This window comes from Lissotriton helveticus, chromosome 4_1, assembly GCF_964261635.1.
Source record: "Lissotriton helveticus chromosome 4_1, aLisHel1.1, whole genome shotgun sequence".
Classification (NCBI taxonomy): domain Eukaryota; kingdom Metazoa; phylum Chordata; class Amphibia; order Caudata; family Salamandridae; genus Lissotriton; species Lissotriton helveticus.
In genome coordinates this window covers 1,251,523,799-1,251,550,247 of record NC_136063.1, presented here as the reverse complement: position 1 = coordinate 1,251,550,247, position 26,449 = coordinate 1,251,523,799, and the positions used below count along the sequence as shown (strand labels likewise).

Genomic DNA, 26,449 nt, shown 5'->3' with positions numbered 1-26,449 from the left:
TGAGGCTTTGAAAATAGATTTCCCACTGTCACTATACTTGACAGTAGTAGTACAATCACTATGTCCTACATGTGCGGAACCATTCTTTCTGACACATAATTCGCCTTTGACTGGTAGTACTGAAATAGCAGGTAAGTCTGGAGTAGTATCAGACTGAACATTCAGGACCATAAAATTCGAAGAATAATTACCTAAATCATATACTTCATTTTCTAGATCTAACCCTGTTCTGTGGGAGAGACCTTGCTTGTCTGGAAAACATGTTCTATTCAGAAGGGACATATCATTTGAAGATGACGTTAACATGGACCATGCTCCACACGAACCATTATGTGAAAACGGATAAGGAAAGAGTGGCAGAACTCCCTTCGGTGTCTGGAAAGGGGGGAGTCGACCACACACCCAACAATTAGTAGCATTGCTGGTCTGGTGTGAATAGTGTAACATTCTTATAAATGTATTATTTCTCATAGCAAGACGATAGGATAGCTCGTGAGGAGGCAGATCACTAAATGTGTGCTCTACTGTGGCATTAGAAAACTTATTTACATGAGAAATTGGAAAACATAAATGTAATGCATAACTTGTGCAGGTAACCATCAAACTTAGAAACAATAGAAAACTTAGAAAAACGATACATCTTATAGAGTTTTGACTAACTCTCTCACTATGGGGGTCTATCTCATACATGTCAGATACCTGTCTAACCGTTTCACCCGAGAGGGACTTAGACAATTAAACTGGCTGACTTATTTTACTAGACCGGAGTTTTAATTTATACTCCTGCTGCGGAGTTTTCTCTAACAGAGGAACTTTCAGTTCGGGATTGAGAATACTGTCTGATTTAGAGTCTGGTTTCAGTCAGTCTTTAGAGATGGAACAGTCCTTGGAAATGTTCTTGGCAAAAGTTTTATCACGGAGTCCATGGAATTTCTTGACATGCGACAGATGGACCCAACCCTTGCGGCCCTCCAACTTCACGGCCGTACGGGTGGTCAGAAGGACTAGTCTCGGCTCCTTCCAGCGAGGCTCCAGCGGACTTGAACGATCAAAATTCCGTATAAGTACCAGATCCCCTGGAAGGACCTCGTGCGGTTTCACTTCAGTATTGTCTGGAAATGCGGCGGCAACCTGTGAACGACAAGAGTGTAGGGCAGACATCAAGGAAGCTAGGTAATCTGTCAACATATTACTGGAAACATCTGTAATACTGCGGGGTCTAGGTGTACCCCACATATTTGGGGGGCGGCCGAATACGACCTCATAAGGGGACAGACCTGATCTGGAGTGTGCAACCATGCGCATAACGAATAGAGCAACTGGCAGGGCAACTAGCCAGTCTACACCTTTCTCTTGACATATCTTGGCAATACGGATTTTCAGGGTCTGATTATGTCTCTCTACGAGACCGGCTGCTTCAGGATGGCGCACACAATGGAACTTCCACTGGTACCCTAACAAAAGGGAAACATGTTTCATGAGCTCAGATGAGAATGGCTGGCCGTTATCAGAATACACGACCCTAGGGAGTCCATAACGGGGGAAGAATTCACGAACCAACTGCTTGGCAGTGGTCGCTGCTGTGTAATCTGGAACTGGATATGCTTCTGTCCACCTGGACAAAGCGCATACAACTACAAGAACATATTTGAAACCTCGGCATCGCTCCATCTGAATATAATCCATCTGGAGGACTTCAAAAGGGTGGTCAGGGGGCTGGAATCCACCTTGTTCCACCGGGACACTTTTACCTGGATTGAATTGACAACATATCATACAAGTACGGACTTTCTGCTTGGCTGCAGCTCGTAAGTGCTTGTTGAACCAAAGGTTCTGTATACTGTCTAACATAGCTTTTTCTCCTAGATGTGCTGGACTATGTGCGGTATTAATAATGACTTGAACCATAGAGTCGGGGAGAAACCATGTGGCTTTTCCCTTCGTCAACCACCCCTGATCTGTCTGGACCCCTCCTTGTTCGGACCATTTCTTGATTTCATCAGGAGTAGCATGTAACTGTATGTCTATGACATCTTGTGTAGGATCCTTAACTGTCATACAAGTAGTCTGTTCTGGAATGGATGTCTGTGTCTTGTTAACTGGAATGTCTGGTGTCTGAGCTGTAAGCTTGGCTGTTCGGTCTGCTAGATCATTACCTTGGGAAATAATATCAGTGACTTTCGTATGTGCTTTGCACTTCATGATAGCGATAGCTGTTGGTAAATGTATTGCATCTAACAGAGCTTGAATGAGGAGACCATGCTGAATCTTGGTTCCATGAGAAGTCATGAAACCTCTCTCCTGCCAGAGTACTCCGAAGTCGTGTACAACTCCGAATGCGTAACGTGAATCTGTATATATGTTTACTTTCAGGTTCTTGGCACGTATGCAGGCTTGGGTCAGAGCAACTAGCTCTGCTGCTTGAGCAGACAGGGTGTCAATACGGTGTGTTTCTATAACTTCGGTTTCAGTGGTCACTGCATACGCGGCTACTAGTTCTCCTGTACTAGTTCTCATACATGAACCATCCACATAAAGTGTCAGGTCGGGATTAGGTAATGCAATGTCTGTCAGGTCTTGTCTTGGCTTAGTCATAGTGTTAATTACTTCCACGCAGTCATGTGTGGCAGGATTTGAAGTAACTGACGGTAACAGAGTAGCAGGATTTAGAACGTTGCAGCGTCTGATTTCTATGTGTGGCTGGAACAGTGTCAATTCATAACCTGTTAAACGTGCAATTGTCAAGTGCTGAGTCTGTGTTCGGTTTAAAAGAACTTCCACGGAGTGTGGAACTTGTACTGTCAGGGAGTGTCCTAATACTATGGAATCACTTTGTCTGATTGCTAGAGCTGTGGCTGCAACTGACTTGAGGCACGCAGGCAGAGCCTGGGCTACTGGATGCAATGTGCTCGAAAAATAAGCACAAGGCTTGTACTGTCCTGCTTGATCTTGTGTGAGAACAGATAATGCAGTACCATTACGTTCTGTGACAAAAAGTGTAAAAGGCTTACTGTAGTTCGGTGTAGCTAGAACAGGTGCTTGGCATAAGGCTTTCTTTAACTCATTAAAACTACGTGTATGTTCCTGGGTCCAAGGGAGGACAGTCGATACGGCTGCCTCCTGTGTCATTAACTGTATCAGTGGCTTTGCTAGAAATGCATACTGAGGAATCCATTGTCTGCAGTAAGAAGTAAGGCCGATAAAAGCACGTACCTCCTTTTGTGTCTTGAGCTGTGGAAGACTCGCTATTAACTGGATACGGTCTGGTGTCAACTGCCTACCCCACTTGGACAGTAAGTGGCCTAAGTAGATCACTTGCTGGACACAGAATTGGAGCTTCGAAGGGGACACCTTGTGCCCCATCTCGGCTAGGAAATACAGAACTGTAAGTGACGCTCGCTCGCAGTCACGTTCAGAACGGGCTGTGATCAGTAGATCATCGACATACTGGAGCAGGGCAGTGTCAGCTGGCATGTGAATATTGTCTAGTTGTCTCAAGTGCTTGACTGTAAATACTAGGACTTTCTGTGAAACCTTGAGGAGCTTGTGTGAATTTATAGCTCCTTCCATTTAAACAAAAACCGAAAAGGTACTGGCTGTCTGGATGAATGGGAACACTGAAAAATGCATTCTTGAGGTCTATTACAGTAAAAAATGTAGCTTCAGAATCAATGGCTGTTAATAAGGATGAAATATCTGGGACTACTGGATACTGGGGTATGATACATTTATTAAGTTCTCGAAGGTCAATCACTAATCGATATACTGGAGGTGCATTTGGATCAGTACGTTTCATGACTGGAATGATAGGAGAATTACATACATTGGAGTCAGTTTCTACAACCACTCCTTGAGCAATGAGCTCGTCAATAATTTTGGATAAGGCTGCTACAGCCTCAGGTGGCAATCTGTACTGTCTGATCCGTGGCAGGACTATACCTTGCTTGAGAGTCACACGATGGGGTGTGATTTACATAAAACCTACATCAGTTGGACCTTGCGCCCATAAATGCTGCGGTACATTGGACAATCTTGGATCAAAATCACGTAATACATAGTGACCTTTAAAGTCCCTTAAGAACAATCGGATTCCTTCTGGGGAACAGCAAATTACTGCACCTAATTCTTTCAATGTTTTAATGCCTAACAAATTTTCTGGACATGATTTCGTAAGTAATAAATCAGTAGTTCGGGACAATGGACCAACTTCTAGAGTAACTGGCTTTGATATCTCGTTTACAATAGGCTTTCCTGAAAATCCAAGGGAAACATTTCTAGAGCCTGAGAGCGGAGCCCCTGGAACCTCGTCATGACTGATAGTAGTCCTACTTGCCCCTGTATCAATCAAAAACTTTCTGTCTTTCCCTAATACTTGACTGTGTACATAGGGACCCTCTTGATCTACAGGTATCTCGATGAGAGGCAAGCCTACCTCCCTCTCTAGGCTGTTTCATGAATACTGTTGATACTCTGGATACTCTGACTGGGCATACTGGTACATCTGCTGTGTAACATGCTGTGTTGCAGCGATAGGCTGCGGTGCTGGAACTGTCTGTTGTGCATTCTGTGGCGACTGAGAAGTCTGTGAAACTTGTTCTTGTCTAGGCGGACGTGGTCTTTCTTTAGTCTTACCAGTAGCTATGTTGTGTTTCAGAACTGCACACTCGTTTATAAAATGACCTGGCTGTTTACAATAATTGCATGTCCCTTTAACGGGAGCTGCAGGATGACTGGCTTGATTCGGACCCCTCTTCTGACTGTCTTGTGGAACAGATTGTGCAACTAGTACTTTCATTTTCGTGTCTTTCATACGTCTCCTTTCGTGTTCTTGCTCTTCCCTGATTCTATTCTGGTGATACTGGAGCATCTGTAACATTTGTGACGGGGTACTAGCTTGCCAAGTACTTTCGACTTTCAAAACTCGATTTTTAACTTGTGGGCTTGAATTCTCGACTAGTTTAGTAACAAAAAGATGAGGGTATGACTCGCTACCTGTCTTCAGACCACTGTTGATAATGAAACATTTTTCGAATCTAGAATAAAAATCACTAGTATCTTCATCCTGTTTGTTTGCATGCTGAGATTGCATCCCAATCTTCCTTTTTCGTGGCTAATAATCTTGGCAAAACTTGAATCAATAACTCTGGTAATTCTTTACATTTCTCCCCAAGACCGGTACCTGGTACTCGTATTTTATCTTCAGCTTCTAGAGCTGTCCAATCAATCTTTTTCTCTCCCACCTCCCATTCTTTTTCCTTGAGTTTTTCATATACCCCTGCGGGCAACAGGACCTTTAACATTTTAATAATATCTGGATATGTGTATTCTCCCATACGGAGCATGTCTTTTAATTCTCGATGGAACCCTGCTGGGTCTTTGTCGTGACAGGGAATTAATTTTTTCATCTCTAAGAGTTCCATCTTTGTAATAGGGGTGTAAACAAATACTCGTTGCATTTCACCATCCGGTGTCCTAACTGGATGTACTTCTCGTAACGGATGCTGTCTATCTATGTAGAATGATTTACTTTCTGGGGGTGAGACGTGAACAAAATGCGGATTCAGAAACGTTCTATATTTGTGGCGCTGTTCTAGAATGACACTAATTAAATCGGTACCTAAACCTTTCCATTTATACTGGAGTAACTCGTTCAGAACATCATGTAACGGACCTGGATCAGAATGTTGTCCCTCATATAATGTAATGAGGTGCTGGAACATATACATACCCACCAGTCGCTGCTCGGCTGGGGGCAGTTTCAGGAACATTTGTGCCACTATTTCGTCTGGAAAAGTGGTAGAATCAGTAGTCCATCGGACTGCTGATCGGGCTAGTTCTTGTTCATGCATGGTACTAAGTTCACTATAACCGATACGTGATTTCAGAATGTGATCGGTAGCTTGAAATACTTGTTCTAGCGAACCTTATTCTGGTGCTGGAAGATGAAAGACTTTCTTGTGTTCTAGGCGTGAATGTCGGTCTGGAAATCTAGATCTACCTACATACGCTATTCTGGCAGGATTCTCGTCATCTACCTCTTCAGTAGAAGAGTCGTTTTCTTTCTCGCTTACTTGTGCTGCTTTACGATTTTCGTGTAACCTTATTATTTCCTTACGAATTTTCTTGTACATACTTTCTATACTACTGAGTGTCTTGTGTCTACCCTCGGCTATATTATCACTCCACCTTGTCAGGACTTTCATTTCGGTCGGATCTTTAGTCGGACAATCTTGTTCCCTTACTAAACAATTAATTAGAAATTTTAATAGCATGAGCTGGGTCTCAGCTTTCCTTAGAGACATGATTTCGCCAATACTTTCTGAATCGTCTCCTGTACGGATGAAACGATATATTCTGTCTAGATCTTCTTTCATATTCGGTAGGGTGTCCAAATACTCGGTCACCCGTCTTACACGCAATGAATATATGACCATATTATCATCGCCTGGGACTGGATCATAACGGCATTCGGTAAGAGCTCGTCTGATATCTGCAACGGACTGATATTTGGGCGTACGCTGTAACGCACGTTCATGTAACTCGACTAATGTTACACGTTTGTGTGGCGGCGGGGTACCAGGAGGACCTCCTCCCGCGGCCCCTAACTGGAATCATCGACTGATACTCTTCGTGCTGGCAGAGTGACTGAGGTAGCGGGAACTTGTACTATGGGCTGGACCGGGGGTACCGTAACAGGTGCTGTAACAGGTGCCCCGGTGGCTGGAGGAACAGGAATTACATTATTTACAGGAGCTGGCGGAACAGGATTTGCATATTCTGGGACTGTGTCGTCCAAATAGGACGAGAGAAAAATATCAGCTGCGGTCGGTTTGTGACGTAGCTTAATCGGAACTAATGGCGGCGGAAAATTACATGGTGCTTCCGGGGTTGCTTTCGGCAAGCCCTCGGTAAGAAGAGGATACATACCCTTAATAAGGGCATTTCTCTGTCTGTCTGACTGTTCGGCTTTAACTCGTTCACCTACTTCGATCAATTCCCTTTCTTGGGCTCTTTCAGAGGATTCTCTACTTAATTCTGACTTTCTGATTTCTTTCTCTGTTCTTTTATGAGATTCTTTGCGCCATAACTCGATGGCGTCTTTCTGGGACTGTCTGGCTTTCTTTTTCCATAATGCTTCTTCTCCTCGCATGATGCACTCGGCATCCCACGTACCTGATACGGGCCATCTATATTTCTCTTCTAATTCCTTGGTATACTCGACCCATAAATCTAGATATAATATGGCACTTATGCCATGTTTATGATACATAAAATGACCTGGACTGTCCCTAGGCGGGACAGGAACTGCTTCCTCGAGCAGACCTTTTCTAGTTTTTAACTGACGTAACTTTGAGAACAGAGGCATAACTAGGCTAGAGTCTGGACACAGTACAATACACGATAAACACAATAATAACTTTAAGAAAACAAATCACTCATACCACGACATTGAAAACACATGAAATAACATTTAAAATAACAGTTCGGACAGAATACTACCTGAAATACTGAGAACAGAACACATGAATTTCTCGAGAACAGAACTGACTAGAATTACTAGATGCACTGCTGAAACAGTACGAAACTTACCGGTCCCATAAAGAGACACGTCAGGACCCGCATCCACCTAAGTGGACACTTCGTGTTGGATCTGTGTACCCAAACCCACGGACCAGAGACAAATTAATTGACCCTGTCTAGATACTACCCCAGCAACGGTACTCACCGGGCAGCAAGAACGGAAGGCCTCGGACTGGACTGGACTGCTACGACGACGGACGGACGAACTTCGGACTTCAGTTACAGGTGGGCCTCCGGATACCTCGGACCTTGGACTCTCGGCTTGGGCTCTGGTCGGGACTCGCCGCGTTCCTCCACCGCCTCGTCTGGACGCTGGACCGCAACCTCCGTCTCCTCCGTGGGCCTGAGGGATACTTGAAGCAGAAATATCTGCACGTGCACGGTATGGTTCCGTCACGGCTGCAGAGGATCAGGGGGCCTGCGTGGCTTCTCCGGCGCGTGGGGAAAGGGCAAGTCCCTATTCGGGCGCCATTATGTGGTAAATAAATAAATAATTACCGGTTCTATTTTTGACTGGATACAATATAAACAGATAGCTCAATAAATAAGAGTCAAGATTCGAGGTAGCTAGAGTATACAGGCTTTAATTAAGCATAAAGGACAAGAACAGGACAGCCTGTACGGGATCTGGGGAAGATGCGCATCTGGGGGCAGGAACAGGGTAGGACAACTTTTAATAACAGTACATTAGTATATATAGTTAAACAAAATACATTACAGTCAATACAGTAGGCGTAGCAGTAGGCGGGGTTTGTAGCAGTCGCGAAAGATAAGGCATAAAGTGGGTGTAACAAGAGGTGTGTACAGGGCGTATACATAGACATGTGATGCAAACGTAACAGAATATGTCATAAACGGGGCGGAAACATGGAGGGGGCTACCTGAGCAGCTGGGACCTCTAACCTAGTGGTGCGCGCAAACTGGCAATGACGTGTTACTAGGGAGAACTGGGGGGCTATGACTTCTGCGCTAGAAGAGGAGACGAAAGTCTGGAGTGTCAGAGCGACATGTACCTAAAGCCTATCTAGTATCTGGTGTTTAGAGAACATGTTGATAGAATCCAAAAGTTATCAGGGTAAAGGCTAACAGACATTAAGACTGGTGCATGCATAATTCTATATGTCGTGCGTGTGCGAGGAATATTCTATGAATATTAATACAGTATTTCTCTTACATGGAGACATAAAGGCTAGACCATGACGGAAACTATTGATGCGATTCAGTAGCTTAGGAATGCAGAGAAGGAGGGCTGGACTGATAACTAGAAACATAACATACTCTTGGCAGACTCGGAGGCAGAGCCAGGCCGAGCCGGGCACTGCGAGACATGAAAGCAAGTGAAGGGTCAGGGATACAGGTGGGGGCTGTATCGCTCCTCGGAGAGGGTTCAGGAAACAGGAGCTGAATCTGAGTCCGGGCCCTTTTGAGGCCTAGAAACGGGGACTTTTCAATGAATTAACGTGCACACTGTGAAACGTGGCAACATAACTTTACATAGGCCTAATATTCGTTGTATTCACGAAAACTGGAAACTGGCATATTAGAGATGGACACAACTATAATTGCGTCTTTAATCGATCAGAAGGGGAATACATGCATATCGATCATGCACATAGGACATAACATAGGGAACACGTAGGCACATATAACATGGCAAAATTTACTTTTCCACACTCCAAACCCTTGTAGTTTGCCCCCTTCCCTTTATGGGGACCCAGTGAGAGGCAGGATGTGCCATCCCTTGCCCCGCTGAAGGTCTGTAACATCAGACTGATGGGTTCTTCTAATTGTTTGAATGGGCAACTCCCTCTCCTTTGTGACTACCCCTCCATCCATGCCACCAACTTGCGACAGGCTGAAGGAGGACTATTTCACCTAGCTCCGCCAGGAAGTGACTGCGCTTGGCTAAGGAGCCATAGAGCGGGTGCCGACCCCAGAAGTAGGTCGTGGTTGCTATTCTCTGATGCCCAAGAACAACTGAGGCCTTCGTCCAATCCTAGACCTGCGTCCTCTCAATTTATGCCTCGAGAAGAAATTCAAATTGCTAATGGCTGTTCTGCCCTGGACTATGGAGACTGGATGGTAGCATTGGACTTGCAGGACGCATACTTCCACATTTCCGTCCTTGCTGCCCATTGGTGTTACTTGCGTTTCTCAATGGGCGACAAGCACTTTGTTTGCCATGCCCCCTTTTGGCCTTACAAGCTCCCCTTGGTGTTCACCAAGGTGATGGCGGTGGTTGCAGCTCATCTGCGGAGAATAGGGGTGCCAGTGTTTCCCTATCTCGATGACTAGCTGTTGTAAGCGGGCTCGCCCCAGGCTGTCGTCTCCAACCTCCAGAGTACGGCAGACCTCCTGCATTGGCTAGGGTTCACTATCAACATACCAAAGTCACACCTGACTCCCTCTCAGCCGCTCCCTTTATTCAGAGTTGTTCTGAACACTAGGCTAGTTTCAGGTGTATCCTCAGAGCCGCAAGTCCAGGATATGCCAGTGTTTCAGCATCTAACCTGAATTTCAGTGAGACTGACTCTAAAGCTGCTGGGACTCATGGCCTCGTGCATCCTGCTGGTGAAATCAGCCCCCGCATATGTGAGCCCTGCAGTGGGACCTGAAGTTCCAGTGGGAGCTGCATCAGGAAAATCTCTCCACCATGGTCCAGCTCTCAGAGGGAACTGCAAAAGATCTGCGGTGGTGGTTAACAAACCGCAACTGGATCAGCGGCGGACCCCTCGCCCAACCACATCTCATAGTGGTGACAGATACGTCACTCCAGGGATAAGGTGGCTGGCTGGGAGAGGTGGCGATCAGAGGACTCTGGTCTCTGGTGGAATCTGGACTCAATATAAACCTTCTGCAGCTACAGGCGAACGGCTGGCATTAAAAGCCTTTCTACATTCCATCAAGGGGAGGCTAGTACAAGTGTTCATGTGCAACACCACTGCCATGTGCTACTGCAACAAGCAGGATGGGGTGGGGTTGTGAACCCTTAGTCAAGTACTTTACACAGGACCGTAGTGGGCACCTCCTACCCCTAAAAAATACTTTATTAAAACTGCCTATTTTGAAGGTTGGGCATATGCTGGGGGGGAGAGGGTGTTTTGTCTTGCTTTAGCATTTCTTGAGTTTATTATAATTTTGAGAGTGATGCAATTTGTGTTTCTGCTCACCTCCTTAGTGCAATCTTAGTCGGCCTGCATTTTTGGAGCAGTTAGCGCTCCAGTTCCTGACTTCCTGCTCCAGGTCACTACTTAGTGGGTATTGTGCGAATGTGCCAAAAGCACCCAAATTGAACCAGGGGCCAGATATGCTGCCCCTTTCAATCTTAATAAAGTGATCTTTTCTGCCAGCCAGCTCAAGGTGCTCTGCCCCGCCTGTCCAGAGGTATGTCTCATCTATAGACCGCTTAGAGAGGTCCATGACGTGCAACTACTACAATTGGTTGATCCCCACTGACATTAATATTAATTCGACCTCCATGGAAAGTTTGTTTTCTCCCTCAAGATCCCCAGGGAGGGACTTTTCCTTCTAAGACACCAACTGGCATTCCCTGCCTAAGCATCAACCACACCTCTTCAACTCTCCTAGGGACAGCGCGCCAGTTGCATTGTTTCTCGCTGAAACACAGCTCAACAAGGCCTTCTCTACAGATATCATTGCAGCTCTTCAATCTAATTACCTCTTACCACAAAGTTAGACGTGATCAGGCGCATAAGAAAGGAAGTGGCATTGCAATTGTCTTTTTAAAGAGCACTACTAACATAAGACACAAGATCTTCCTATTCCACACTGTGAAACCTTGTTCTTCGCCCTCTGCCTTTCACATAATTTTACTGTCAGTAGCTATGATTGATTGCCCTCCGGGCTATGCAAGTAATTGGTGCTCTATCTTACTGGTTATCCTTTTCCCCTATATCCTAAAATGTGCCAATTTCAATATGTTGTGTGATCTAAATATACACTTGGAGGATAGCCCTTGTGGCTTTGCTTCCTCCTTGATAGAGGCCCTTAGAGCCTTGAATCTTCATCTAATTAACACTACCCCTACACATAATGCTGGACAACTGCTAGTCCTCCTTTACTCAAATTTTAGGGGTCTCGAAACAGATTGCCAGATCTCTTTACTTTGGTCATATCTCCTTTATGACTTCGACCAACGTTTTAGCCACAGGAAAACTTACTCTCTCCAGAAAGTGGTCTAAACTTGATATACTTTCAACTCCCAGCTCCTAGAAACGTTACCCAGTCTAGAGCAGTCTGGTGATCACGATCAACCTAAGATTGACACCTAGATTCGGGGCTCTCTTGACTCTGTTATGCCAGCCAAACGCACCACCCCAGCCAGACTGCATCCTCCCGCCCCTTGGTTGAATGATAATCTCGTGAGGGGAAAAAAGTGGTGTAAGCATCTGGAAAAGAGCTAGATGAAATTCTATGATAAGGAAGATAAACTTAAAGATCAGCACTGAAAGAATACCATATACTATGCAGAACTACGTTCTATTCAGATGAAATAGCTGGAGCTCCAAAACTTTTTATAGTAGTTAGAGCTATCTGACCCAAGTAAGTAGTTTCCTCCACGTTCCTCTCACAGCCACAATGTGAAGAACTGCCATTTTTATGGGGGGAAAAAGGTGGTAAATTTTCATCATGCGCTTTCTACTGCTTTGATTGGCAAGCCTCCGATGGTTGGTAAAACTATTGACACCTCTCTATCAAGCTCTCACAGTGAATCTGACACTGTCAATCCAGCTACCAATTTCCCTAAACAATGCCTAGATGTGTTTACTCATATGGATGTTTCTCTTTTTTATGCTTTATTGCAATCCAAAACGTCAGGCTCTCCCCTAGACCCCTTTCCACGGCCAAGGTCCGTAAACTTGGCCCAAAACCACTACAGATTTTGACTACTCTACTTAATTCCTCTCTACAAGAGGGTCAGATCCCCAAGTACAGAACTATGCTATGGTCTTGTCCCTATTAAAAAAAAAAAGTCTGGATACCATCAGCTGGTCTAATTATAGGCTAATCGCGTGCTTCCTCTGCTCCCTAAGATCTTGGAAAAGCATGTTAACCAGATCATGATATTCCACAAGTCAGTGTGGAGTCAGGGCTGGCTATAGCACTGAATCTGCTCTGTTGGGAGCTACGGAGCGCCTCAGATGGCTCTTGAATAGTGGCAAATGCAAAAAGAACAATTGATGTACAGAAAGCTGCACAATGTCAAACATTCACCCCAGTACAGAGATCTGGGCCTAAGTCCATCGTTTTTGCTTCCCACGCCTTTCCAGTTCAGTCCCAGCCATATGCATACAGGTCTTGACCCTGTTCCCAATGGGAACAGTTCAGCTCAAACTGCAAAAGCCAGGTCCACCTTGGACTGGAAACAGGCATCCTAGGACCAGTTTTGGCGCATCACCCCTCATCAGCCAGGCTAGCTTGACTCCAGTGTCATGGAAAGAACGGCACCCACAGCTGAACATACCCGTCCGACGCATGGTGATAAATGCAAAAAGAACAGATGATGGCCAGAATGCTGGACAATGTCAAACATTCACCCCAGTACAGATATTTGGGCCTAAATCCACCGTTTGTTTGATCCTTATGCCTTTTCAGTTAAGACCCAGCCATATGAAAATCAGTCTTGACGTTGTTCGCATGGGAACAGTCCAGCCCGAACTGCCAGGCCAGGTCCTCCCTGGACTGGAAACTAGCATCCTGGAATCAGTACCACCTACCATTCCAGTCTTGCCTCATCCAGAAGCAGTTGCTGCTGGGCCAGGAGCAGCTGACGTCACCCCTCTGCCCCATGCTCACCACAAGCCCTCTCATCCAATGCCTGTATCTGGGACTCCAGCTCTACTGACTAGTGAATCTTGCGACGATGCTCGCCCGCACAGAAACTAATATTCACCCCGCATAAGGTGGGCTTAAGGGCCTCCCAGAGGACATTTCCAGAGGGGGCCGAGGGCGCATTAAGGGACATATATTCAGTTAACGAGCGATATAATAGTAAACCAATACGACTGGTTCTGTAGGTGCCATGGTGGCATCCTCCAATGGAACGGGGATCGCTGTGTGCCAATAAGTAGTGATAGTTCACAGGTGAATGATCTGACAATCCCCTTTGCAAGATCTCTACTGCTGAAACTTTGTGTAAGTATTGACTGTAGAAATGAAAATAACCCAATATGGAAAAGGACCCTTGCACTATTGAGAAAAAAAGTGTAGCCAATCAGTAGTTTCAATTTGAACTCTCCGATTCCCACCAATCCGCCGGTGGAAGGCCAGCGATCAACCTCTGGAGTCATAACATTGTTTCAATCCCCTCCCACCTTGAACAGATCCCTGGGTAACTCGCCTCAGAGACCATGAAAACTGTCTATAAAAGTCTGCCCTAGTTGGGGGGGCTTAAATACTGCCCAGGGTGACTGTGTCCCCATGAAGCGTTCCTGTCACAAGAGATTTTATCTACCCGTATCCATCCTGACGTTGGTGGGCCTAAAGGTAATCCTTCGGTGGACCAAAACGCCCATGCCCCTGGAACCTCCGGCAACCCTGAGTGGAACACCTGAGTATATCTGAAGTGCTCCAAGCACAGCAATTTTTTTGCCTAGAAAATGAGTCTCCTGTAACAAGAACCCACTTACCTATCTAATAACTCACTGGCCATCTACAATGAAAAAGGCAGATGTGTGGGATCTGAACCCTCGGACCTGGAGTGTGTCTGCGCCTGTGCCAAACTATCCCACAACAAAGAACTCTCTAAAACACTAGGCCACCAACCCCCTCGCTTCCCCCACCGGAATACATCAAGAAACCTAGAAGTATCAGTAGCGGGAGATACCCCACCAGAGGCCACTGGATTCCCATATACTTAATCCCCAATAACATCGCTCACAGAACCCCCCCAGGTAAAGACCTTCCATGGGGAAGTCAATTATTTGCATGGCCTACATAACGACCAACCAACATTGTCCATCGCTTGAGTCGTGTCGCGGTCTAAATAATCAAGGAGCTTGGTAATGATAGGCCTCAGTCGCGCATCTGGGGGAGGTTTTCTGATGAGCACCCTATGTGCCCTCTCTACAACAAAACACGTCAAAAGGGATCAGTCTGGCATAAAGGACCTGTGTCATTGCTCCAGAAATGCTACCATTGAGGAGCCGTCACATGCCTCTGGGAATCCTACCAGGTGGTGGTTGTTGCGGTGGGCATCCTCCAATCGGGCCACCAGCACCTTGGTCACCACTGTCAGGTTGTTAATTGTCTGTTGGAGGGAACTCACTGCATCCTCGACCGTCAAAAGCCCTAGTCTTTGCCTCACTAATGCAATCCACAACCTTCTTAAAATCCTGATGCAGCAGGGTAACCATCTCCACAACCTCTGAACTCACTGCACCAATCTTTGCATCCAGCATATCACGAGATTGTGTAATGGCAGGTACTAATGTGGCATCATCAGGACAAGAACCCGTAGTAACCCCTCAATCCCCAGCCCCAGCGTTAGTATACTGATTCTTGGTGCCCTGCTTTGTCATGGGGATGGACAGCTTATCCTTTGTCATTGTAGCATGTTGTGGGTGACTTCCATCCAGCAGGCCCTCTAGGTTTTCCACACAAGTCACTGGCTCCCTAGAAGGGATAGCTGTGCTTGAGTGCAGATCAACCACTTCCAGCACAATTGGTCAAGCCCACGACCCCAGAGAGTGGTGACGGTCGATTTGGCTGGTCCAGGGCCACAAGTCGCACCAAGACCTATCCCGGCCCCCTCCGTGACCTGCAGACCGACCTCCACTTGAGCCTCCCTAATGGAGTCCCAGGCACCAAGCTCCAGAGCCAAGCACCAACCTCCAAGGAGAGTGTAGGTAGGTAGGGAAGATCACGGCAGAGACAGAGGCCCTGGACTTTTCTGGCCTCCCCTCAGGCCCAGGAGGCCTCTTCACTGTCTCCAATCCCACCTAGCCCTTGGGATGGCTACAGGCGGGCTCGGCAGCCGCCACATCATTTGGTAGTTGGATAATGCCCGAACACCTTGGGCAGGACAGCCTTGGCCCAGATACTTACTGTGCCCACGACGCCAACTCTGTATGCAGCTGCCTCAAGATCCGACCTCCTCTGCTCCGCGATCCCCCTCAGGTCTGGCTGCCATAGACTTCGGGCCCTGGCCGCCAATCCAACATAGGTCAGCTCCTTAGCCACTCCAAGAGAGGCCACAACTTGCAACTGGCACCTAGAGAGCCCATACTCTTCAGGCCTCCTCTCCAGTTCAGGAGGCCACCTTGCGGTCAATAGTCCCACCAGGCCCCCAGGACGATTGTACATGGCCGGCCAGCCACCACCTCCTTTAACAGTCAAATAGTGCCCCAGGGCCTTGGGCGGGGCAGATGCGGCTCAGGTACTCACTACGCCCCCACAGCACACACGGTGCGTGGCTACCACAGGATACAGTCTCCTATGCTTCATGGGTCATCTGTTCCGGCCGCAGCTGCTCTCCAGCCCGGGCTCACAGTTGGACCTCGATCTGCTCCTCAGCTGCACCAGGGTGGCATAATGCTATTGCACGTGACACTTCGGGTGGCCTCCGCAACCCCAGGCCTTTGTCATGGACCTCGGCCCTATGTAAGCCGGATGTGAGGGACCGCACCTCTGGGCCACTTGGCCAACTCCCATATAGTGACTAGGCTTCCTCGCCTCCAAAGAGTCTCCCGACACCACAACTGGGCATCAATTGGTCTGCAACCATCTCCACAGCACTCGATACAGCAGTAACTTCAAATGACTGTGTTACTGGCAGGATGATGCCTGATTTTGAAACTGACTGCTGGGACCTCAGCTAACATGCGTCAGCCATGTTGGCACACGAGGCCACGGGATGATATAGCTTTCATCAGTAAATATGGTATTGAAATACCATTGTGTAAATGCAGTTTGTCAGATGTTCCATACATTTTTACACTCAATTTAAAGCTTTGTGCTAAAAGTGGAATGTGACATGCATTGTGGCCTTTGCACCTGTTTTACTTGATTAATCGGGCTGATTCCCCAATTTTTATTTTTACTTTTTTTCTATACAATAGTATCTGATCGAGACTTCTAGCCACAGATTCCTTACTGAGAAGGTCAGGGAAGTGCAGAGCGAACAGCAAGGGCCCACCCAGTTGAACAAATTCTGTCAGGCCATGCACCTCATATTTGGACAGGCTGGCCCCTCTGGGAATGCCTTCAGGCTCGGGAGGGCTGCCACTGAAACTTCACCAACAGGTTCGCCCTCTGCTCCAACCGAGCCCCATGTATCCTGTGTTGGATCCAGAGTGGAACCGCCTGCAAGACAGAGTACCCTTCAGCAGCCGCTCATGTGCAAACGCACCACAGCGGCTCCATCCAAATCGTTATTCCCGACTCCACCACCAATCCAGACCGGCATCGTTCGATGCAAGTTCAGACACCGATTTTGGACAATAATCTCCTGGTTGGAGCCAGCGCCCACTTCATTTGACAGGCCTATAAAGGGAGATGTATGGTAGGACCCTTTCGGATGTCAGCATCCCCTAACTAATACTGAGCGCAACTGATATGAGGAAAAGGCAGACACCAGTGGGTTAGACAACTCATGGGATACTGGCTTGGTCTCTTCTCCCTTCCGTGGCTACAGAGGAGGGTGCCTCATTTTCTATGGTGGTGCGTGTAGGGCTGCTTAGGTCCTAGACCTTCCGTTGCCCTCTGTGGCAGTAGAGACCAACCTCTTGACAGAGGTGCTTCAGCCGGGAGTCACCTAATGTGAACCCTTACTCCCCTTTAATGAAGCCCTTACCGCTATCCTACTCTGGGACTGGTCCAAGCCCTGCTTAGTGGCTCCTGTGCATTAGAAAATGTCCACTGCCATCACCGTGCTCCTGGGGATCCCAGATTCCTTACCCAGCACCCTACCCCAGAGAGCTTGGTGGTCCAAGCCTCCACCTCATAGGCTAGGGTTATCCCATGTGCGTTCCCTACCACTCCACCCAATAGGGAATTCAAGAGGCTAGATACTTTGAGAAGAGGATGTTATTTTCTTCCAGACTTGCGCTCCAGTCTGTGAACACTGCATGCCTTTTGGGCTGATATTCCCATACGATCCGGGAATCGGTTGTTCAAGTGCTGCCTGTTGACTAGGAGGAGGCTCGAACCATACTCTCTCAAGCTATTGCTGATGGGAGAGACACGCAAAGCTCACCATACAATGTGCACTGGACATGACAGACTCGCTGAGTAGAGCGATTTCATCTTCTGTGGCCCTTCGGTGCAGCACCTGGCTGAGAAACACTGACTTTTCAGGGGATGTCCAAGCCTTGCATATATACCTGCTCTTTGACGGCTCTCAATTTTTGGGAGATAAGGCGTACCAAGAGCTGGAGAACTTTTAAGGATAGCAAAGTTACGGGCTGGTTCTTGGGCTTCTTCATGATCCCTGGTCAACTCAAGTCTACCTTCTGTCCCTTTCAAGGCCACGGAAGGGGCTTCCAACTGCATCCATACCTTCCCAGCCACCATGGCCAACAGACTTCACAGCCTTTTCTTGGCCAAGATCGTGGGTCCCATAAACCATGTGGGACAGGTAGCCAGTGGTTTGGCCAGTCCAACCCCGGGCAGCCGAAGCATCCAGATCCCTTTAGTTTACCATCATAGGTATCCTGTAAGGGGCAGGATATGCCCCGACCTGCACCACTGAAGGTCAGTAACATCAGGCCATTGGATTTTACAGATTGCCCAAAGGGGCTACTCCATCCCCTTTGTGACCACCGGCAACCCATGGCTCCCACTTATATCCGGCTGATGGAGGACAATATCTCCTTGCTCCATCAGAAGTGCTGGCTCTCTTGGCCAAGAAAGCCATCAGGAGGTGTGCTATTTCTGCTCCTTTCTAGTGCCCAAAAGGATGGAAGCCTTTGTCCTATCCTAGACCTGCGCCTTCTCAATCTCTTACTGAAAAAGGAGACAAGTCCTGTCTGCCCTGGGCCTGGGAGGCTGGATGATAGCGTTGCACTTGCTGGACTCATTTCTCCATAGCCCCATCCTGCCTGCTCACAGACGTTCGCCTTACCAGCACCCCTCAGGTGTTCACCAAGGTGATGGCTGTGGTTGCAGCTCATCTGTGGAGCTCAGGGGTTCCAGTCTTCCCCTACCTTGACGATTGGCAGTTGAAGGCTGGCTGTCCACAAACAGTCCTCTCCCACCTCCAGACTAGAGCAAGCATCCTGCACTTTCTGAGGTTCACTATCAACGTGCTGAAGTCACACCTGACTCTCTCTCAGATTCTCCCTTTCATCTGTACTGTTTTGGACACAGTGCAGTATCGGGCCTATCCTCCCTGGTGGCGAGTCCAGGATATTCGCGCTATGATAGCGATGTTTTAGCCTCTGTCCTATATTTCAGGGAGAATGACTGACACTGTGGAGTCTCATGGCCTCCTTCATCCTCCTAGTAGCACATGCCCATTGGCATATGTGGGCTCTGCAGTGGGACCTGATAGTTCCAGTGGGCACAGCGCCTGGGGAATCTCCCCAACGTGGTCCAGGTCTTGGAAGGAACTGCAAAAGATCTGCTGTGATTCGTTCAGTGGCAGACCCGTCTCCCTTCCCCAACCAGAGCTCACTGTAGTGACAGATGTGGCACTTCTAGGATGCGCTGGGCTTCTGGGTGAGGTGGAGATCAGAAGACTATGGTCTCCGGGGGAGTGTGGGTTTCACATCAGCGTGTTAGAGCTTCTGGCGATCCACTTGCCATTGAAAGCTTTCGATCAAGGGACGGCTGGTGCTGGTGGTCACAAATAGTATGCAACAAACAGCGGAGCGTTGTGGGACATTTGTCAAGACGTCGGCGTCTCTGGACATGGCGGGTACATCAGGGCAATTTGCTAGTAGTTTAACACCTCTGAATGCCAGAGCGGACAAACTCCGCTGACGATGCCTAGCAGATCATGAATGGAGGCTCTATCCAGAAGTGAGCAAGGTCTATTTCTAGAGTGGAAAGAGCTATGGCTAGATCTGTTCGCCATCACTGAGAACGTACAATGTCCACAATTTTGCGTGCTGGAAGTTCCAAGGCAGCTAGCGCTCGGACGCTTTTCATCAGGAGTGGAACTCTGGCTTCCTGTACGCCTTTCGCCAATACCACTCTTGTCCATAGTTCTTAATAAGATCAGGAACGACCGGGCCGAAGTCATTTTTGTGGCTCTGGATTGGGCATGGAGATTCTAGTATCCCCATCTGTTGAACATGAGCATCAGTTCCCTGATCAGGCTGCCTCTTCGAGAGGCTCTTCTGTTGCAGCAACATGGGAGGGTCCTATGCACCCTTCATCTTCATGCCTGGAGATTGAGCAGCAACTGTTGACAGCATTCCTCCTTCCTCCCAAAGTCTATGATGTTGTTTTGTCAGCCAGGCGTCCCTCCATCAAGGAGGTATACGCCTGCTGCTGGGATACATTTGTTGAATGATGTTCATCCAGGGACATAAGTCCTCTTTCTGCACTTGTTTCTCGGGTTCTACAGTTTGCTCTATTCTCGGTCAAACAGGGCTCTGCTCTGGGCATATTTAAAGGCTACTAATCTGCCATTTCAGCACTTATGCGATTTCCGGACCAACCTTTGAGGAGCCTAGCCACAACAGGAGACATGAACAAACGTTTGCAACATAGGTTTCCTCCCAGGCTATTTATCATGCCCCAGTGATACTTAAACCATGTCCTGACTTTTCTAATGTGCGCACCGTTCAGCCACTGCACAATTGTCCTCTTGGGTTATTGTCCATCACGACTGCTTTTCTAGTGCCCATTACATCGCCAGGAGGGTCATTGAATTGCAGTCACTCTCAAGCCACCCTCTACACCACCTTCTATCCGGTCCGGACAAGCTGATATTCTGGGGCATGTGCCTCCTTCCTGCCGAAGGTTGTTGCTCATTTACATGTAGGCCAGAACATCACCCTGCCTACCTTCTTTTATCCGCCTCACCTTTCATAAGAGTAGAAAAGACTACACTGTCTAGACCCAAAAAGAGCATTGTTGTTCTACTTCGATAGCACAAAGGAGTTCTGTGTGGACAATCAACTCTTCGTAGGGTATGTAGAGGCCAAGAAAGGGAAGAGGGTGAAGAAAAGGACCATTTCAAGATGGGTAGTACCCTGCATAAAGATCTGCCATGCATTGGCCAAGAAGCAACCCCCTGAGGCCTTGCATGCTCTTTCCACCAGAGCCAAGGCTGCGATCACTGACTCAGCCCACAGAGTCCTTGTCTAGAACATGTCGGGCAGCAATGTGGCCATTTCTGCACACGTTTACCAAGCACTACTGCCTGTACAATCAGGTCATGACTGGTATTTTGCCTTTCCGGTCCGGCAGGACTTTGAGGATTACATCGGTTTTGCAGACCCTCCACGGGAGAGGCATTGCTTGGGTATCAATTCTAAGGTAAAGCAGCTAGTAGTGTATCAGACGAACAAGTTACTAATCTTTGGCACTTGTTTATCTGGTAGAGACTCTTATCTAGCTGCAGATTCCTGACCGACCCTCCGATCCTTCCCACTCTGCATCCTGATTGCACTGTAAGGGTTACCCTTCTAAGGGCTTTAGAATTTCGCACCAGTGTCACTGTTCATTGTGGCTGTGTGCTCCTGCCATGGAAAGTCGCAAAAGTAGCGGACGTCGACACGCCAGGGTGGCGCCTCTATATGCACTGTGCTCATCATTTCCGGCGCTGCTGACGTGAAGCCGAACTACCCACCTACTTGCGTGCAGAGGTACTGTTAAAACATGTCCAGATCCAGTCTGATGCCTGGACAATATTCTAAGCTAAGGGAACTTCAGCTAGATAGTCTCTAACTTTTAAGGCATTACCAAACGTAATCAACTTGTGCCCTCTGTGTCTGGAAGTTGACTCTTATGCCTCTTCTATTTTATGCTGTTTACTTTGTCTGCACGTAAAGTTATTCTGTTTTATCGGCCCAACAAATTAGTTGATTATTTGAAACCTACACGGACTAAATGTAATCTTTTAATCTCTTTCCCGCTTAATTTGACTATGAAGGAATTACATGAAAGATGGATTTCTTATGTGAAATATATCATGTCTCTTCTGTTCCATCTCCACAAATGATACCCAGCCTACGTTTTTTTTTCTTCTTCATTTTCACTTTGACTGCATGTACTGTTAGGTCTCATCTTGTTTGCAAAGACTGCTTGTGGTTCTAATGTCACTCATTTGTTTGCTTATTTTATGGCTTGCCTTTCACTTATTATAATTGTTCCTCCACTGGAGTTGAGATTCATTAGCATCCTTTGGAGTGGCTGACATGTATCCTTCCACTGCTTATATACAGGCACCTCATTTTTTGCTAGTTAATTAAGCACTATTAGAATGTGTTCGTTTGCTCTCGTGTGCTGCTTCCACCCTCTCTGTTTTCTCCTCTAACCCTTGCTTCCCTTTCACCAACGCTCCATTGCTCCCCTAAACCTCACAGTATTTAAAAAAGGTTTTTTAATTATTTTAGAGGGCTCAACAGTTTCCTTTTGATGCTGGACCACTCGACATTACAGGAAGCACTTTTGTGTGCTTCTGTTGATACCTTCCTCCCCACTTACTCCTCCATTGCTTCTCCACACCTAGAAGTCTTTGAAATAAAATGTTTTAGTTTACATTTTTTGGAGGACCTGACAACTTCCATTTTCTGCTAGGCTGCTCATTCCAAAAAGTACTTTTCTGCAAGTCTTTTTCTTTTTAAATGTACTGATCCAAGTGGCATCTGCCATCAAGGGTCTTGAAAGTAAAAAGGGAATAAAATTGCTCTCTATCATTCCATACGTGCACATGTGTGGTGACGCATGCGTGTTCCTTTGACATGATGTAGTCGCATCATCATCACCTTTCTTTCTTTTCTCTTGTTTTCGTTTAATTTGTCAATACTGCACAGCATCTGCAAAAGGCACTGTCCTTGCCACTGCTTGTTTAACTTGGAGCTTTTTAGGTGGAATGAACGCTTAGATTCTGCACACCAGATACTAATCAATAGTGGATTGTTTGGGTGCCAGTCCCTGGGGAAATATAGTATGCCTATGTTATGTTTTTAAAGCTTTGTAAAATAGATTGCCAGTGCCAGAATTTGGCTTTGTAGATATGGGGCAAATAAGAAACAAGAAAATCAATAATTGTGTTAATTACAGAATTAAATGCTTTGTCTTTTTACCTCTGAGCATTTATATGTGGGACATTGCCAGTCTGCTTGTGAAGTTGAAAACCTGCCTTCAGCTCATTGTGCAAATGTTTTGTTTAAATTTATTTAAATTTTTTTCAGGTTGTCACCATGGGTCTTTTTCGGACCATAGCCTTGTTTTATTTAGGAAGCTTTGACAGCATCGTTCGACGCTGTATGATACAGAAAGAAAAGCCTGAACACACACTCAAAGCTGAATAAGAGCCTTCAAACCTTGAGGGGACATGACCTTTTGAACAGCTTGCTGCTACACGGGGTGCAACTTCTTCCACTACAGAAACTGTCGGCATGCTTGGATGTCCACCAGGCTCTTTTACCTCCTCTGACAGGCACCCTACAGAGACCCCTTAGGAGATTGCAACACTATGCAAAATGGAGGATGGTGGAGTCATTTCATATGTGGTTTGAAGAGAGGAGGTGTTTGAGGGAACATTTGTATGATAAACACACATTTTGAGAAAGGCCATAATAAATTCCATTGTGAAAGTGGGGAGAAGTCGTTCGGAGACTGTTGTTGGTAATTCGTCCGATTTTAACCAAGGAGTGTAACTTTAAACTTGGCCTGCCTTTACTCACTGCATTCCCATCCCCAAACGAACCATATACGGAAACCAATCACCAAACACATGGCTCTTGTTTTTTATTAGGTGACTCTTACCAATAATTTAGTTACTTGGCAACAACATTAGATTTTTCTTATATTACTCATCCATGCAAGTTTAATCCTGAATTTAAAAAAATCTGTGTCTTCAATTTAAGTGAAAATAAGGCGTTCATCTTCATTTGCCCGACCCAGCGGCCTTCATTGCAGACACACATCTGTCAACCCCGTTAATTTTTGACCAGCGTCTTTAGTCTTGAAAAATGGACATGTTGTGGGTTATTGAATATTGATGTGGTTTACAGGCAAATGAGCAGAATTGCTTTGACCTTAAGAATACCAGTTTTCCTTTTTTAGTTTCACAGGTTGTGAATAAGAGTAACCCCTCAGAAACTAAGGGGACAGAATTTTTCAAAACCAAAGTCAAATCTTTTCCCCTGAGTTAAAGAAAATATAATTAATCACAAGCACTATGTGGTTGTGTTCGCAATGTTTCAGAATAAACAGACCTGCTGGTGGCGACCAAGAGGGCGAACAGAATGTAAAAGTTAAATGGTGAATGGGTAAGGCTTGTGATTAAGTATATTTTCTTTAACGGGGGGTGGGGGGATCATTCACTTTGGGATAGACCAGTTTCACCCTTGATGTTAATCCACAAGAATATTTACTCATTTGGGTGTTGTCTGCAGGCAGATGTAACACGCACATTTTTCCACCAAGACTGTTAATCGTGTGTGCTAGGCAGCTAAGGTTTTTGCTGAAGCTTTGTGTTGCTTAACGTTGTTTGTGTCACACTTGTATGTGGTTAACTGAGATGGTTGTTTGTGTCACACTTGTATGTGGTTAACTGAGATGGTACTAACCATAAATCCTGTTGATAAAGCTGCATATATGGTCTACAAACCAAAAAGGACTTGCACTGTGCTCAGCCAAATGTAGTATTTTGAAGAGATGAATAATTTGTGTTTGATATGTTTTTTTTTATTTTTAAAACAACCATGCATTTTTTAGGCCACAGAATGTTAGCAGGACAGGGAGAACATTCTTGTACCAGTTTCCGGTTTAAATAAATAGGCATTAAAAACTAGTTGATAAAGACCCACTACACAGATTTCTAAGTGTCAAGCATAAAAGGGGGTACAACATGTTATTCAAACAAAGTGCTGTATCAGTGAAAAAAAATTGTTGGATTAAAAAAACGGAAGCAACCTGATGTTGCGACTGACCTATGAAGAAACAGCTAAGAAACATTACTTTTTGTATTGCTATTGGAAGTACTGATATTTTTCAGCATTCATGGTGCATATTGAATTAGTGTAATCTAAAGTATGAGTAGCAGTAAATTCAAAAGTATTTCGCTTTCATTTCGTTACAGAAGCAGGTTTATGTTTGGTGGGAATCTGCAAACATGTCTTTAAACAGAACATTCTGTGGCATCTTACACGGAACCAGCGGCGGCCGTCACAGGTAAGCTCAGTGGGCGGGGTGGGAGTGGTTGGAAGTTGACAGACGACATAATAGGTTATAAATAAATAACACCTATTGTGCCGTTTGTCTGCTTTCCCCCACCGCTAGGCCCCGCCCACCCCACTGTGTTTACTGTGCCGGGCGCTGCTGCACAAAACTTATGTGGCTTGAGGAATGGCAAATCCGACCTCGGAATGATTTGCCTGGGTCTCCTTGCTCTACGACGAAAATAAAGATTTCTACATTTCCAAGGGAAACCTCTGAATTGTCATGTTTTTATTCCTGTGTCGAATTTGGCTTATGGGTAATTTGACTGTCGCTTTGCGAAATGCTCCAGTCTTTATTGTACTAACACCTCAAGGAGTTTTTGGATGGAAAACGTTTGTCCTGTGTCTTGGAATTGGGTACTCAGTCTAAAGAATATAGATGGCAGGCGGTACGAACCTCAGAAAAACGTTCTTTTACCAAGAGACCCAGTTTCACCATATATTTGAGTCTTAAAGTGCACTTTGTGTGGTAGGCATCTGTCAAAGTGTTGGTAGAAAGGAAGAAATGTGTTCCTAAGGCTAATTTAAACATGGCACTGCATTCTGCCCTCTTGGAGCCTTTTAAGGCATGGTTGGGATTTGCAGGTAAGCCTGAATTGTCGACCTTGAACAGTGCTTGGGAAGCATTTAGGGGCAATAATGCTAATACAAGGTGATGCTGCTTGTTCGCGCTTAGTTTCTGCGGTTACCATCACCATGCGTCGAACTAAACAGAGCTGCAGTTGGAGATGACGAAATGCCGTAGAAAAGGTTGCGGGAGGGGAATGAGGACACGAAGGACACTACATTATAAAAATAATAATTGCATTTATTAAAAAAAGCAGTCCCCGCAGGACAATCACTGGCATCAAAAGTGTTTGTTTGCCCCACATTTCAATTTTCGTAAATGTCCTTCAAGTGCCCTCTGTTTGATTGCAGTGTGGTCGATCAGACATGGTTGCATTATCTTGAAACTCATAGAAATGAGAGCTGCTTATCCAAGTTCCCACAAGAAAATTAGAGCCTAATGTACAAAGACTCATTCGCAGTACCGAATGTGCAGTTGCACATAGACTGGTTCTAATGGGTGAACATTTTGCACTGCATTTATACTGAGTATATTGGTAGGGGGGTTGCAAAACGACTTGACCCCTGAAGATCAAGTAGGCAGCGCAATTTGTGACCCCCTGTGATTGTATGCTATTGCAGGGACTATGCCCTGCTAGGGATACGAGACCACCATCCTTGCGTTTAGACCTTTTTCTTAAGTTGCCTGTGTCCTTTAAAGCAAAAAGATGCAACATTAAAAAAATCCTGCTTGGTAACCGACCTGGGGAGCAGACAGTGGTGCCCTGAACCACTGCTTCTTCTCTGAGGTGGTCCGACATGAGGCCCAAATGGAAGCTGTCCCCAAAGGGGACAGCTTCCCCTCTGTGATTCAAAAACCACCCCCTTTAGGGGGCTGCATCTGATCAATGCTTTGCAACTGCAGTAATTTTTACTAAGCATTGATACATTTCATCGTG

At 46.2% G+C, this 26,449-nt stretch overlaps 1 protein-coding gene across 1 annotated transcript in view; it reads left to right on the top strand.

Moving 5' to 3' along the window:
- The window catches only part of KDSR (3-ketodihydrosphingosine reductase), a 332,881-nt gene extending 307,727 nt beyond the window's left edge, over window positions 1–25,154 (top strand). The window contains exon 10 of the mRNA XM_078687801.1: window positions 22,911–25,154. Within this exon, the coding sequence (XP_078543927.1) occupies window positions 22,911–23,030 (120 nt within the window). The 3' untranslated portion in view covers window positions 23,031–25,154. The remainder of the gene's footprint in view (window positions 1–22,910) is intronic.
- The last annotated feature ends 1,295 nt before the right edge of the window (window positions 25,155–26,449 follow it).